This window comes from Microtus pennsylvanicus, chromosome 21 (genome assembly GCF_037038515.1).
Source record: "Microtus pennsylvanicus isolate mMicPen1 chromosome 21, mMicPen1.hap1, whole genome shotgun sequence".
Taxonomy (NCBI): Eukaryota; Metazoa; Chordata; class Mammalia; order Rodentia; family Cricetidae; genus Microtus; species Microtus pennsylvanicus.
In genome coordinates this window covers 17,173,665-17,190,365 of record NC_134599.1, presented here as the reverse complement: position 1 = coordinate 17,190,365, position 16,701 = coordinate 17,173,665, and the positions used below count along the sequence as shown (strand labels likewise).

The following is a 16,701-nucleotide window of genomic DNA, read 5'->3' as shown; positions in this document are numbered from 1 at the left end:
ACATTCTGAAAAGATTTTTTTTTTTAAATTTTTTTTATTTTGCTTTTTCAAGACAGGGTTTCTCTGGAGCCTGTCCTGGAACTAGCTCTGTAGACCAGGCTGACCATGAACTCTCAGAGATCCACCTGCCTCTGCCTCCCAAGTGCTGGGATTAAAGGTGTGCCCCACCACTACCTGGTTCTGAAAAGTTTTTAACAAACAAAAATATTGAAAAGACAGTTCTACTTATCAATAAAGCAAACTAATTGTGGCTGTCCATTTTTCTTATTTAGGGCTTTAGCTCTCAGTTTGACATCACTATTTCAAATGCATTATAAGACAGGAAGAACATTGAGATAGTATCAAAACCCACTTCCTTTTTATGTGCAAAAATACAGAGGTCTGACAGCAAAACTGATGCTTTTAGTCGAAAATTGATAGAACTCTTGATATAAGTGTACCTTTCAGCCAAGTAGAAACAGATTAGAACTTAGAAACTCAGTCCAATATTGAATCTATTTTATTGATTTATATGTAAAGTAGAGGAAATTACTAGTTTGTAGCTTTGGTTCTTAGCTTTCAGACAGGAAACATGTTCAGAGAAGAGCTTAATGGAATGTCAACTCAAGGTAAGGTGAAATAATGTCAGAAAATCTATTAGTAAGATCAACTATATCTCTTACTGTTTTGTGGTCATAGCTGAGGGAAATCTGTCTTTTCCTCAAAATGTATTGTAAATACTGTAATAGTAAATAACTTAATGGATAGTTGGTTTTTGATTGTGTCTTCTTCTTCCCTTGGAGATAGGGTCTCTTTGCATAGCTCTGGTTGTGCTGGAACTTAGATAGACCAGGCTGTCCTTGAACTGACTGATTGATCCTACTGCCACTGCCTCTCAAGGGCTGGGATTTAAATTTAAGATGCTGCATGGATATAGTTCTTATCTTGTTATAAGGCAAAGTTGTGAGATTTGATTTTGCTCTTGCTATTTTTAAGGGGAAAAAATGAGTTAGTGAAAAACTCCCTTTCATTGTAAGGGACCCCTGTTTTTGTTTAGTCAGGAATTTGGTAACTGGAGCTAGAAAATACTGTAAATCCACCAGCCCTCTATCATCTTTTTATGTGCTAAGTTACTGAATGGGGAAGATTGGGTTCTTGTTTCAAATGCATCCTGGAAACAAAACTTTGACCAAAGTTTTAGGTTGAAAGATTTCTGGGAGATTTTCTTGTTGTTAGTGGCTGAGGTGAAGGTTTGGGCACAGCCTGTTTTAAAGACAACTGCACTATTAGTACTGAAGCTTTAAGGATAACCAGAAGCAAAGGAAAGCTTCTGTCTCCCAAGTGATAGAATTGAAGGTGTGTGCTATCACATCAGACTTGGTTTTTATTTATACATTTCAAATATATGTTTCAAATATCTCTAAGCTTATACTAATGCTTTAAAAACTTATACCGGTGGTGGTGGAACCAGGACAGGCTCCAAAGCTACAGAGAATTCCTATCTTGAAAGACAAACAAAAGTTAGTTTGTTGTCTGGCATATGGTGACACACACTTCCATATCAATGCTTAGGAGGCAGAGGTAGGTGGATCTCTCTGACAGCTAGAGCTATAAATGGAAACCATGTTTTGAAAAATAAAAAATATTTTGTTAAGACTGATTTGCACAATTTTGATAATCTAATCACAAAACTAACCCTTTCATCAATAAAGCAACGTTCATGGGCTCTGAGAATTAGGACACGAGCACATGTTTTTTTTGGTCACCATTGTCAACCTAATCCAGGTGCTTATTCATTATTTTGAAAATAAGATTTAATTCTTGACCTTGGTCCATACTTGGTTTGTATCTTTTCTCAAGCTAGATCAGTTTTATTTTGATATGTAAATATCGGTAATGACAAAATACACAGCAGCCAGTATGTATCTTTGTATTATATACACAGAAAAAATGTAATGATAGAAACCTAGTTATTTAGATTTAGTTATCTTTTGAAAGAGAATTTTAGGAGTTTTCACTAGAAAATAGAACTTATACTTGGTTAGAAGATAGAAGAGTTGATCAAAATCTTGTTAAACATGTAAAGACTTGTTTGCTCAGTTATAGAAGAGAATATTAAGAGAGGTTTCTCAACAAATCATGTTTACTCTTTGAAGTTCTGAGACGTTAGCATTTGAAAAGAAGAGTGTTCTAAGTTTCATAGATGTTGAGACTAGAACTTAGCATAATTTCAGCCCCTACTAATGGGGTCTATAATTTTCACCATGTATTTGAGGTGGCTTAGAGATAGGTTTGTGCTTTATTTTTTTGTTAGAAAAGGCATTTGCCTTATGGAAGAGCCTTCCAGGTAACATGATAGCTTTATCTTTTTAAGACAATGAAGTATAATTCTTAGATTCTTTAGTAGGGCTGTTCTGGATGTTTGCTGTTTATAACCAGTGAGAAAATATATATTATGAAATTCTTGCAAGAAAAAACAGTTGACTATTAATAGTTTAACCTTATATTTTCATATGTTCTCTATAATATCAGTGACCAAATAAAAAAGACATAACAACACATGCTCACAGTTATATAGAGAAAATGGAACCGTCTTGCATTCTTACTGGAATTGTAATCATTTTGTAAAACAGATTGGCAGTTCCTAAAAACAATTAAGCACAGAATTGCCATAGAACCCTGTAGTTCTTTCCTGGATTGAATCCAAAAAATTGGAGAGCCACAGATAAGGTGACTTACAAACTTGAATTCAGGTTTCCTAATTCCAAGGGTTTTTGTTTGATAATCTTTGTCATACTATGCATTTTGATCATTTTCTTTCCAACCCCTCAACTCTTCTCAGATCATCTTACCCTCCCTACTCACCCAGCTTCATATTCGCCCCCACCCCCAGAAAACCATAGAAGACAAAAAAGCAAAAGTCAGAGCAAACATGCAAACCCAATAAGAAAAAACCCACAAAAAACAAATAAATAAGCAAAACATGGAGTTATTCAAAAGGAGGGAGAGCAGGAAAGAATGTTTAAGAAGCTGAACCAAGCAGGTTGGTACACACCTATAATCTCAGGAAAATTTCTACGAGTTAAACTACAAAGTGAAATCTAGGCTATAGTGTAAGTCTATTTCTCAAAAAATAAAGAAAGGCAGGGGCAGTCCCACTTGCCATTATATACACAAACAGAGAATGCTATTCACAATATTGTTATTGAGTAAAAGTGAGAAATTCACTATTTTGTGAATATAAACAAAATGTGATATATACATGTAATAGTTAAATATTCAATCATGAAATGAAGTATTCTTGTCAGAATATAAATGAACCTTCAAAAGATCTTGGTATTTGAAAACAAATTCACACACAAAAGTGTATTATTCCATCATATCAAACAGAATTTAGATAGATCCATAGAGACAAATAGGTAAGTAGTTGGCTAGGATTAGGTGCAAAGTGGAAGTGTAGAACAGTGGACAGCTAACAAACGTGCTCCTTGGGGCAGGATGATGAAAATTGATGGTGGTTATGGTTTCATAGTTTTGCAAATATGAATTGTACACTTTCAACAGGCTAATGAACATAATTTCTTTTACCTCTTATTTTATAATTTGTCAACATCTAATACCACATTGAGGATATGTTTTCTTTCTGTTGTTCAATTGTTTACTTCTGAGCCATCTCTTACTATTTAGCTTAATTTTTTTTGTAGTAGTAGATTATAAGTGCTTGGGTTTTTTTTCTGTTTTATTTTAGCATCAAACTGATTGTATATCAATTTCCTTCCATATACATAAACATGACATTTATGAAGATGAGGATACAAAACCAAAGTTAAATTGTATTAATATTAGGACATTTGAGAGTAATGTGGTATGTTGTACTCTGGGCATTGTATGTTTTAGTATGTATATTTCTTATTTTTTATCAGATAGATACATACTTCATGGTTTTAACCATATAATACTATTTTGCTATAAATGCTTTCATGTCAAGTATTTTAAAAGAAGACATTAGGCAATGTGTATTCTTCAAGAGTCATCTCAAGGTTGTCCCTGGCTCAAATAGCATTTCCTTGCTTTCACATGAGTTTGTCTGAACCAATAATTTTTATCTTTCTCCTTAACTAACAAAATGTACTCACTGGACTTGTAGAAGACATGAGTTTGGTATCCAGCATCCACATTGGGCAGCTCACAGTGCTGCCATCACTAGAGGATCTGATACTCTCTTTTGACTTCCATGGGCACTGCCTTCAGATGTACGCGTGCGCGCGTGCACACACACACGCACACTTTTTTTTTTTTTAATAAATGGGGCTGGAGAGATGGTTCACTCTAGAGTACTGGCTACTCTTCCACAGGGCCCAGGTTTGATATCTAGCACCCCCATGGCACCTCACAACTCTCTTTAACCTCATTCCAGGGGATTCCATACCCTCTTCTGTACTCTGGATACCAGGCATTGCATGCATATAAACATTAAAATGTACTCATTTTGTATACGTAGTGTATACAAAACAGATAATGACGACATAGAAAGTAAGTGGTTGTTTCCAGTAGAGAAATCTTGAAAATCCCTTTGTACAGATAAACCTAAAACTTGTGACATGAGGTAAGGACCAACAGGGTTAAACAATGGAAGAATTTTGAAGTGGAAATGGCAGTATTGTCTTCAACATAAACTTCGTCACAACTTTCCACTAAGTTGTGTTTTCATTATTTACCTTCAAGTTTACTTTAGGACTGTAGGTACTACAGAGATCCTTAGACCTTTTTCTAGTTCTAAATTGATAACATGATTTATACATGACTTCCTGCTTCTTTAATCACTTCTAATACTTACAATGAGAAGTAATATATACTAATACTCACCCCTTCCCCATCCTATCATCCTACACTAGAACTTTCTGAGGAAATAAAGTGAAAAGGGAGACTGTTTGCAGGACAACTCCAAAGAGAAGAACCTTCCCTAAAGTGTTTGGTCACAGTTCTTAACAGGTAGCAGCATATGATCTGGGGAAGGAGTGGTGCTTGATATAAACTCTTGATAACACAATTTTTCCTTGTCAATTTTCCTCTAGTATCATCTAGACTGTCACAGCCATCCTCTCCCCAGTCGGGCTGCCCATCACCCACCATTCCAGCAAGTAAAGTCATTTCTCCATCACAGAAGCACAGCAAGAAGGCGTTAAAGCAGGTAATTGTTAAGTCTGTCTTTATCAGAAAAATAATCTTTCCAGTTAAGAATAGTTATGAAAGCCAGGCGGTGGTGGTATGTGCTTTATAATCTCAACATTCAAGAGGCAGAGGTTAGTTAGCCCAGTCTACAGAATGACAGCTTCACAGAGAGATCCTGTCTTGGTAAAATGAGCCACGTGGTGGTTCACTGATGGAGGAAGGTCATTGGTTAATTAATAAAGAAACTGCTTGGCCCTGATAGGTTAGAACATAGGTGGGTGGAGTAAACAGAACAGAATGCGGGAAGGAAGAGGAAGTGAGATAAGACGTCTCAGACAGTTTGTGTGTTGTTATTTTGGGGCATAAGCTAGCCAGGCGGCCAGGAGCTGTGTAGAAGGAACGCAGCCCACAGCTCCTTCATACCTTTAGTTCTGTTGTATAATGAACAATGATGTATCAAAATCCTGTTTCAATAAAACACTGCATCAACTCTTCTGTTAATTTCTCAAAACTTATTAAAAGCATTTAGATTCATTTCTTTACATGGTAAATGTCAACAATCTGCTGATTTGCTGCTAGTAATTTTTATGCTCTATGTTTATCACCCATTGTGTGTAGGGTTTTGGTAAATCCTTTTAAAGATGTTTTTGAAGACTCAAGATTTTTTTCCTACTTAAAGTGCATGACCTGAATCATGAATAGGTGTTTAAATTTTCAGGGCTTTTCTTATGTCTAGTCTGGTAATTGTTATAGGGAACTGGGGATGAAACTCGTGGCATTACACAGTAAGTAAATGCTTCTCACACTGAGTCACAGTCCCCATCCTCAGGTTGGTTGGATCTTATAATGATTCGGTAGATTTTTTTACTATTAATCTAATATATAGAATCATTGTTAGCTTTCTTAATATTATACTAATTGGAAGTATAGAATAGAACTTATATGTTCATTCTTTACATAGGATATATATATTTCAAAATCAGGCATGATGTAACACACCTTTAGTCCCAGCACTACTTTTGAGGCAGAAGCAGGCAGATGTCTATGAGTTTGAGGCCAGCCTGGAACAAAGTGAGTTCCAGGACAGCCAGGGCTACTACACAGCAAAACTCTTGTCTTGATAAAACCAAGAAACAAATATTTTGTAGCACACATCTGTAATCCTATCACATTGCCTATCACATCGGAGGCCGAGGTAGGGAGAGAAGCATTTGAAATCAATGTGGGCTATAAAGTAGCAACAGGTGCCTGCCTGCCTGCCTGCCTGTCTGTCTATCTGTCTTGGTTGTCTAGTGCATTTTGAAATGAGGAAATTTCACCCGTCATTAACATAAACTGTGTAGTTGTATATTTTATTCTAGATTTGGGGAGAAAGTTGTAGACATTATCTTTCCTCCCTAGGTTGGAAAAATAATATTGAAGAATTATATTCCTTGCATTATACTGTGCTTTGTTGTCTAATAAAATAGACTATTGGTTTTTCTATTTTTAAATCAATTTTGGAGATTTTTGTTAGAAAATGGACCATTTCTAGGCTAGTGAGGTTGCTCAGTGGGTAAAGGCACTTATTCCTAAACTTGAAAATCTGTGTTCACATTCCTGGAACCCACATGGTGGAAAAGAAAACTACCTCCCTGGAGTGGTTCCTGACTTCCATTTCTATGCCCTCCCACCCCCAACTCTATAATTAATTAATGTCTGTTTGTTATAAAAAGAAGTAAAATTTTCTTTTTACTTGATTATTGCATATACTCTGTAAAGTTATCCTTTGTTTTTTGTTTATCCTTGTTCATTTATTTCTTCCCAATATTAATTGCTAGTTAAGTTTTCTTTTGGAATTTTCAAAGAGCTGACTTTGGCTTGCTTTTGTTTTGAGATAACACCTCGCTGTATTGGTTGGATTGGCTCAATATGTTTTCCAGGCTGTTGTATAAACACTTTTGTTCATGAGATGGTCAGTTGTAGAGCATTAGAGCTTATGCTGTGAAAGGTTGTTCTGTGCAGTTAAGAGATGAAGAAATCACCAAAGGATGCTGCTCTAACAGAAGACACAATTCCAGTTCCCAGTTCCCACAATGGGCTGACGATTGCTTATCCTTTTTTTAGCTCAGGGATTCATAGTCCTCTGCTGATCCTAACAGGTGGTGTAGTCAGGGCACAAACACATGTCTTACCTAGAACTAATATAAAAATAAAGGGTTTGGAGATAATGGCTCGTTGATTAAGAGTGTTTTCTCCTCTAATAGAAGACCTTGGTTTGGTTTTCAGAACCTGTGTCAGATTACTTATAGTTTCGCTTCAATTCCAGTGGTCTGATTCATTTTCACCTCTGCAGAGACATGCACAGACATGTCACATGCTTAGATACATGCATAAAATTAAGTAATTGAATCTTAAAATGTTTTAGGATCTGGAGAGATGGCTCAAGGGTTAAGAGCTCTGGCAGATCTTCCAAAGGACCTGGTTTGTTTGCTCACTGGTTATCATCCCGTAACTGTCTATAACTTCAGTCCCAGGAATCCAGTGACCTCTGCTGGCCCCGTTGGGCACTGCATGCACACAGTATACAGACAGGGAGGCAAAACACACATACACATAAAAATAAATAAAATCTTTTAAAAGAAGGACCCCTGATAGAGGCTGTACAGTTGGCACAGTAGGTCATGTACAAGTAACCATGTAAAAGTTATACATGGCATTTTTTGTCTGTAATCACCTGACTAGGGATGCAGAATTGGTAATTCTGTGAATTGTAGGCCATTTAGTCTAGATGGATCAGTGCAGTGATCTCTGGGCATAGTGAGAGAACGTGCCTTGAAAATTGAAGGACTCTGTTAGAAAAGACATTGATATTGACTTTTGTTCTCCACCAATACACATATATAAATATGAAAGACCATTGCTGAATGGTTAACCCATTGGCCCCAGATTTTCTTTGAACCATCCTATCAGAGTATCTGGAAGCCTGGTCAGTAAACAGGTTGTTTTTTATGAATGATTAGAACTCACAATTTGAAATTTTTTGAGACTGAATGTTATTGTATCGTGCTGACTGCTCTGAAACTCACAGAGATTCTCCTGCCTCTGCCTCCCGAGAACTATGATTTAGGGTGTGTGTCATAATTCCTGGCTCAGAGTCCATAAACATTTTAATTATGTGAAATTTAAAGTATTTAAAAGTTCTTTTATTACAAGTTGTTTGCAGGACCAGAACCAATGGCCACACACACAGTTGTGATCTGCCATAGTTACGTTGGGAATTGAACGTGCATTCTCTGCAAGAGCAAGAAGTGTCCTTACCTTCTGAGCCATCTCCCCAGCCCTTTTTATCCGTGTGTGTGTGTGTGTGGTGATCACGTGTATGTATATATGTCTCCATATCTGTGGTTGCACTGATGTGGATGCACATTCATGTCTCCATACCTTATATGTACGTAAGCACGGACGTGGGTGCATGTTTACGTCTCTACACTATACCCGTGAGTATGGCTGTATACTTGTCTCCATGTCTATGGGCACATGAATATGGGTGCATGTTCATGTCTCCACAGTTTAAATCCAATTTGTAAGATTTGGAAGAGGGAATTTTTGTTAGTAATTCTTTTCGTTTTGTGTGAGTGTCTGTGCCTTAGCACATGGAGGTTGGAGAACAACTTTTGGGAGCCACTTTTCTTCTACTCTGGGTCCTAGGGATCCAACTCTGATATCTGGGTTTGGAGATTGGTGCTTTTACCCATTGAGCCATCTCACGGCCTTCTTTCTTTTTTTAATTGTCATTCTAAATAATATCATGCTACCTCTATTAAAAGAAGAAAAATGACCTACAATGTCCAGAAGCAACTAACTGTTGTTATCAGAACCTACATTACAGTGTCCTTTTCACTCTTTATTTCATTGCTGTAAATAACTAAGACATTATCATTTAGGCAAGTCTCTTTGCTCTTACTCAGGGTAATATAAATACTTATTAAAATGAAAGGTCTGTGAGTCATAAATAATACAAATAGTTGCCTTTTTCATAGAATTAGTGCAAATTAAGCTTACTGGTACATGACTTAGAATTCTGTTTTGAGAAATTATGAAAGTATGTAATTCTCTAATAAGATTGTAATTTCCTTGCCTTACTGCTGATTTTTAAGATCTGAAAAAAATTAATGATTTTTTTCTTACAGCTACATATAATGGAATAATCTTGGCCTCCTCCCAAAGTACCCAAATTCTGTCGGTCACTTAGTCCTTGCGTCAGTTTTGTTAAATTTAGGGTTTTTTTCGTATTGAATAGATGTCAGAGTAAGTTCTCGCCATAACTGATGTCACTCACTTTTACTGTAAACCAGTTTGCTTATTTCTTACTGCCAGTTTTTCTTTATAGGCCCTGAAGCAGCAACAACAGAAGAAGCAGCAGCAGCAGCAGCAGCAATGCAGGTCAAGCATGTCCATCTCCAATCAACACCTCTCTCTCAAGACTGTCAAAGCAGCCAGTGACTCTCTACCTGCCAAACCCGGTAGGCAGTTTGACTAATCTCCCCTCCCCAGTGGAATTTTTTTTCTCCCAGATTATCTGAAATTTTGATATTGTAAGTTATTTTACTGTACTGTCTATTTTTAAATTGTTCTTTTCCTAGCATTATCTTTCTGCTGCCACAAAACTGATATAGATCCTAGGATAAGGTGGTGTGCAAACCTTCAATCTCAGCAATGGGAGGCAGAGGCAAGGACAGCCAAGGCTATACAGAGAAACTTGGTCCTTAGGCAAATGTACGCAACAAGTAGGTTTTTTTGACTTAGCCTTTCATGCAGCCTCAAAGTGAACTTGTTTCATTTTAAATGCTCTCGTTTAAAACATGAAGATGGGGCTGGAGAAATGGCTCAGTCAGTAAGAATGTGTACTGATCTGATTTCATCTTCTGGTGTCTGAGGACACTGAGCATTCTGGTGGGGCAATAACATACACGCAAACAAAACACTCATACACAAAATCAAAAAGATTTTAAACATAAAAGTTAAAAATTAACTATGTAGGCTTTCTAAAAATATCTACTCTTTAATTTCTGTTGGCTATGTTTACATAAACTTGGTATTTGTTGTTGCTTTTGTTTTTAACTTTGTTTTGCCACAGACTTTGTTTTGCATTATATAATTCACCTGAATACCATAAGCTGATTCTAGCGACTGCCTTAACTAAAAGTCAGTGGTCTTAGTCTTGGAGATATTTTCATTTTTGTTAGAAAAGCATTTGTGACTAGAGATTAATAATGTGAGAGAAGATGTAATGGATTTTATTTATAAAGCTTTCAGGAGACCTACATTTCTTCATTTATTTCCATGGAATAATGGTCTGAATGTTTTTATTTTATCTTATTAATTATTAGGTTTATTGTTATCTGGGGAGCAACTGCATGTGGAAGTCTGGGGCTGACTTGAAGGAGTCACTTTTCTTCTACATGTGATAAGTCAGGCTGTCAGGGTTGGTACAGCTGTCTTGCTATCCCCTTGGTGGACTTTTGTTTATGAATCCCAGTGTTACCCATCTTCAATATTTTTTTCTCCTAGCCCTATGGGAAGGAAAGCAATCTGATGGACAGTCAAGCAGTCCCCAGAACTCCAACTCCAGCTTTTCTCCCTCAGTGAAAGTGGACAGTTCTCTTCTAGGCTTGGGGAAGAAGTCTTTCCAGAGGTCTGACAGACTTCACACAAGTAAGTTAGTTTACAAAGACTACGTTTTCAGTGCAGCGATGTGTTCACAGTATGCTTAAAATTCATCAGCTACTTGCTTGAGTTTATTGTAAATTTTTAATTTTATTTTAAAAAGTCAGGCATAATTTCTTTTCTGTTTTTTTTTTCTCTGTGTTATTTTCTTGTTGTTGTTGTTTTGAGACAGGGTTTTTCTGTGTAATAGTCCTACCTGTCTGGAACTAGCTCTTGTAGACCAGGCTGGCCTCAACCTCACAGAGATCTGCCTGTGAGCAAGTTAATAGAAATATGCTCAGAATAGTGCCTGGCACCTAGTAACCCTTCATAAGTTTGCAGCTGCTGTTACTGTGGTAATCGTTACTATTGGCATTATTTGAAATACACGGAGAAGTTCTCTTCTAGGCTTAACACTGTTGAAGTCCTGCTTGTTCAGTGAATTCTGAATATATTTATTCAAGGTTATTATTCTAAAATAATGAACCCTGTGGTCAAAGTGATTCAAGTGATGGCTTAGGAGTTGAGAGCCTATACTGCTTTTTCAGAGTTCGGCTCCCAACTCACCTCACTACTTTCAAAGTACTCCAGCTCTCAGGGACCTAATTCCCTCCTCTGGCTTCTCCTGTACTCATGCACACACAAACACGTGCATACACATAATTTAAATTAAAAATAATGCTTGTTTTTGGTTTTTGTTTGTTTGTTTTGGTTTTTTTTAATTTTTTTTTTATTTTCGAGACAGGGTTTCTCCGTAGCTTTTTGGTTCCTATCCTGGAACTAGACCAGGCTGGCCTCGAACTCACAGAGATCCGCCTGCCTCTGCCTCCCGAGTGCTGGGATTAAAGGCACGTGCCACCACCGCCCAGCTTGTTTTGTTTTTTTTTTTTTTGAGACAAAGTTTCTCTGTGTATCCTTGGCTGTCCTGGAACTTACTCTGAATACCAGGTTGGCCTCAAACTCAGAGATCACCTGCCTGCCTCCTGAGTTCTGGGATTAAAGATGTGTGCCACGACCATGCAGCAGTGCATCCTTTTAAATGTTTGGTTTGGGTGAGCTTGGTTAATGATTGCACAAGATATGCTAAAATCTGCTCTGTGTGAGGATTTGTCCCGTTGTGGCCGTCGGCCTCACACAGACTCATGATTTGTGTGTAAGAGAAGTGTCTTAGCCTAGCTCTGAGCTTGTGGTCCTCCTCCCTCAGCATTCTAGATGTTGTGTGTAAGAGAAGTGTCTTAGCCTAGCTCTGAGCTTGTGGTCCTCCTCCCTCAGCATTCTAGATGTTGGGGTTATAGACATGAACCACTCTGCGCTGGCCTTTAGGTATTTAAAGCTATTTTGTGTTAAATGTTTTTTTGTTTAAGTTGATCTATTGGTCACTTACAGTTCAGCCTGAATTATATACTAGGCATGCCGTGTATGTATATAGCAAGATCCTAGCCACAAAAGTAAAGTAAGATCTTCCTGATGAATTCCTCATTATTATTTACTTTTATCAATCACTGATAAGTGTTTTGTTTGGTTAGATTTCGCCTGGTATGCCTATTTATTTGTGTGCCCTTGTGCTTGTATATTTCTCTGTAAACAGTATTTAATTGGCTGGTATTTTTAATTCTTTGTGATAGTCTCTGATCTTACTAATTTTTGCTTTTGCTAATCTGATATACTAGAACTTGTATTTTATTTTGCGCAGAACAAATGGAGCAGCACTGCTCCTGATCAGGTCCAAGTGCGGAACAGTTGTCTCAGGATATTTGTACACTGCCCAAAATTGTATCCTTAGACACAGATCGCCTGGTGCTTGCACTAGATTTTTGAAAATGTAAGATTTCTGAATGATAAATTAACTCCCCAAATTTTTTCTTTCTTTAATTTTGCAGACAGGTTTTCATGTAAAAGGCCAGGTATTTAGCCACCTTGGCATTGATTAGTTTTGGATGTCTAAGCTCTGTTACACATGGCTTCCTGTGGCTTCACTCTACAAAACATACTTACAACATGAAGATACATTTACAAGAAATCTACATTTCAAGGGTTTTACAAATCAGTCTTGTATTTGTCCCCTGAGTTGACTATCACAGATTCCTGTCTCCTTGTTATGTCATTTGCCCAGCTTAAAGGTCCACTTAATGCAGCTCAATGTTATGACTGGGCAAGAGATTTACAGTTCCTGTAGGATATCATGTGCAATTATTCACATCTTCTAACCATGAAGGAATTCTGATTTTTAGCTTTTCGAGTTCCTTTATTTGTTGTCCCCAAAACAGTATCCTCCGCTCTCGCAAAGTTGCTTGAATTTCACATGCTTGAACTAATTTTTTAATTCAGTATATATTTCTGAACACTTCCCATATTATGGGCTTCTTCACGCAATCTTGATGCCTGTTTTTCTGCATGGTCCGCAGGCCACCCTTGAACATGTTTTATGAGATTATCATTGAAGTGTGCTGCTAGTGTAGGTGTTAATGAACATGCAGGCTGAGCAGATGTATTCTGTGATACAACTGTTGCATTTGATACATTACTACTGGAAGTATGATTTGGACCAGGTGATGGGCTTATCTGGCTGCTTAAGCGCTGAAGACTTCAAGGAGAGACAGGCTCACGGCCCTGCTGCTTATCAGCAGTTACAGGCTGTTGTGTGGCTTACTGTGACACCAGTCCTTGCTTAACTACTAGAGTACTAATCTTTGGCTGTGATGAAACAGGTGGAGTACTAATCAAAGGTTTGATAGGGACTGTGTTAGCCTGAGGTGTGCTTATTCTTGGAGACACATAGGATCTTGGGGATGAGGCATTGGACGTTAGAAACCTTGGAGACTGATTAGATGGCTGGGCTTGTGTAGAGAGGTGGGCAGCTTGAGAAATCAGAGAGGTGATGTTGAAGGCAGATGGTCCAGCAGTAAGAAACTTGTGGATGACAGACTGCAGGAAAGCTGCTGTAAGAACTTCATTTATTTTGGATATATCCACATTAGAATTATTAAACTGTAGGTAGCATGGCTTGTAAAGCAAGAAGCAACTGTCTAAGATTTGGGTCCTGAAGTAAAGGAGGTATTGGTGATTGTGGACCAGGAGAAACAGGTACTTTTGAAGCAGATGTTGGAGGTGAAGATGTGGAAGGAGTTGTGCAAGAATGTGATACTGATTTGTCTCCTGGAGCAGATTCTTTTCTCTCTGTTTTCTGTGCAGGGACAGAAGCTGCGGATGTAGGCAGTTTTGATAGAGTAGATGCTCCATTAGCATCAAATGATTTCTTTGGCTGGTCATCAGGCTGAAGTGCAAATGGACTAGAAGGAACAGTGCTTGGGGTAGTGGTTGGATGAACCACTGGTGTAGAGCTACTGTGAGTCTCTGCTCTTGGCAGTCTGTAGTCTTTGTCATTGTGTCTGCTTGTTTGAGACAAAATATTCTGTGGGAGCAAACTGCTGGCATCGCTGGAATGCTTGTCTTCCATCCCACTGGTGAACCCACTGGTGGCTGTTGCTTGCATCACCTCTTCTGTAATCCCTATCTTTTGGGAAACAATTAACTGCCAACTTATTTGCTTCTTTTTGTCTCTGTTCTCTTTCAAGCCACACTTTTGGTTTTTCCCACTGTGATACTTCTGCGCGGCAATTGTAGTAATATTTTTTCCAGAAGAGCTAACATGTTCAGACCGGTCATCTGCAGAATCATAAGGTGCATCTGAAGTTTTGCTTGGATTATTGCTTGAATTAGAAAAATGTGAATTTGAACTATGAAGAGCACTGTGGTTGTGTGAATTTTCTTGTGGCGAGTAACTGGTCCCACCTTCCCTTTCTCTAACTCTTTGAGTATGCACATTTTTGGCCTTGCTGTGACCTGTGATGTCACTGTATTTGTTTTCAGGACTGTCAGATAGATCTCCGCAACATTTTATTGGGTGGTGAAGGATCTGCTATGTCTTGCATCTTTTCGTGTCTGTGATCACTACTATTGGAGTGACTCTTTGCCGAACACTTAAAGAACATGGAAAGGCTGAGAGTCTCCCTTCCAGTTGTGACAGCCATCACTGAGTCTCTGCTGTTTCCTCGAATACATTACCATCAATGCCCGGCTGTGTGTGTGTGTCTGTCTGTCTGTCTGTCTGTCTTCAGGACAGCACACCTCCCACCTCCTGTTACAGGACCTCTCCCAGGGCAGCCTGGGGCAGCTGCACCAACTGCAGCCCTAACTGGAGGGAGGGGTCAAGAGGCCCTGTTCTGGTTCCCTGCAGAGAGCGAGCACTTCCAGCACCTTCTGCCCTCTCCCCCACCACACACTTTTTTTTTTTTTTTAAGAGCTGAGTAAATACTCCATTGTATAAATGTCTCACATTTTCTTTATCCATTCTGTTGAGGGACATCTAGGTGTTTTCTGATTTATCGCTACTTTGAATAGAGTTATCATGAGCATGGTTGAGCAAGTATCTCTGTGGTAGGATAGAGCATCCTTTGGGTACATGTCCAAAGAATGATACAGTTAGATCTGAGTTAGGTTGATTTCCAACTTTCTGAGGAGCCACCACACTGATTTCCACAGTGGCTATATAAGTGCTCTCTCACCAGCAATGGATGAGTGTTTCCCTAATTCCACATCCTCACCAGTGAGAGTTGTCACTTGTTGTATTATTGATCTTAACCATTCTGACAGGTGTAAGGTGGAATCCCAAAGTAGTTTTGGTTTTCATTTCCTTGATGGCTAAGGATATTGTTTAAATGTTTCTCAGCCTCTGTCTTTATTGAGAATTTTCTGTTGAGATTTTGTCTTAGGGTTTTTATTGCTGTGAAGAGACACCATGACCACTGCAAAAGGAAATATTTAATCGGGCAGCTTGCTTACAATTTCAAAGGTTCAGTTTAGTATCATTACAACAGGGAGCATGGCAGCACGCAGGTAGGTTTGGTGCTGGTAGCTGAGAGTCTTGCAGGCTACAGGAAGTCATCTGAACAGTCACTGAGGGAAACTTAAACAAGAGACCTCAAAGCCCACCCCTACGATGACATACTTCATCCACAAGGCCTCCCCTCCTAACAGTGCCATTCCCTTTGGGAGCCATTTGGGCTATTTTTTGGTTTGGTCTAGTTTGGATTTTCAAGACAGTTTCTTTGTGTATCCTTGGCTGCTCTTGAACTCTCTCTGTAAGCCAGGCTGGCCTGGAACTCACAGAGACCCACCTGCCTTTGATTTTTAATAACTGAGATTAAAGGTATTTGCCACCACTGCCCAGATAGGTTGCCTTTTTTTTTTTTTTAAATCAAGTGTCTTGATTATATTTTGGGTATTAGCCTTTATCGGATGTATAGATGGGAAAAATCCTTTTCTGTTTGTTAGGCCAGAGCTTTGTCCAAATGCCATGTCAATTGTTGGGGTTACAAATGAACACCTCCGTGCCTGATTTCTGTTACTCATCTTTGATATTGCTGGGTTTTTTTGAGAGACATTTATTAAAACTTATTTAAATTTTGCCCTTTCTCATTATCTTTTTTTAAATTATATTTATTTATTTATTTATTTTGGTTTTTTTCGAGACAGGGTTTCTCTGTAGCTTTGGTGCCTGTCCTGGAACTAGCTCTTGTAGACCAGGCTGGTCTCGAACTCCAAGAGATCTACCTGCCTCTGCCTTCCGAGTGCTGGGATTAAAGGCGTGCGGCACCACTGCCCGGCTAATTATTTTTATTGTATGTGCACTGGTATAGGTCTTTGTGAGGGTATTAGATCTTGGAGTTATAGACAGTTGGAAGCTGTCGTGTGGGTGCTGGTAATTGAACCCATGTCCCCTGGGAAGAACATCCTGTGCTCCTAACTACTAAGCCCTCTCCCTAGCTCCCTTTCCCCCAGTCTCTTAAGTCTCTCTCTGTG

The 16,701-nt window shown here is 38.5% G+C and overlaps 1 protein-coding gene and 1 pseudogene across 1 annotated transcript in view; one reads left to right on the top strand and one right to left on the bottom strand.

The window, feature by feature from the left end:
• Positions 1-16,701, top strand: part of Asxl2 (ASXL transcriptional regulator 2) — a 75,228-nt gene that overhangs the window by 39,734 nt on the left and 18,793 nt on the right. The window contains exons 5-7 of the mRNA XM_075955250.1: positions 5,055-5,170; positions 9,524-9,656; positions 10,705-10,848. Of these exons, the coding sequence (XP_075811365.1) occupies positions 5,055-5,170; positions 9,524-9,656; positions 10,705-10,848 (393 nt within the window). The remainder of the gene's footprint in view (positions 1-5,054; positions 5,171-9,523; positions 9,657-10,704; positions 10,849-16,701) is intronic.
• LOC142839290 (WW domain-containing adapter protein with coiled-coil pseudogene) lies at positions 13,030-14,925 on the bottom strand (annotated as a pseudogene).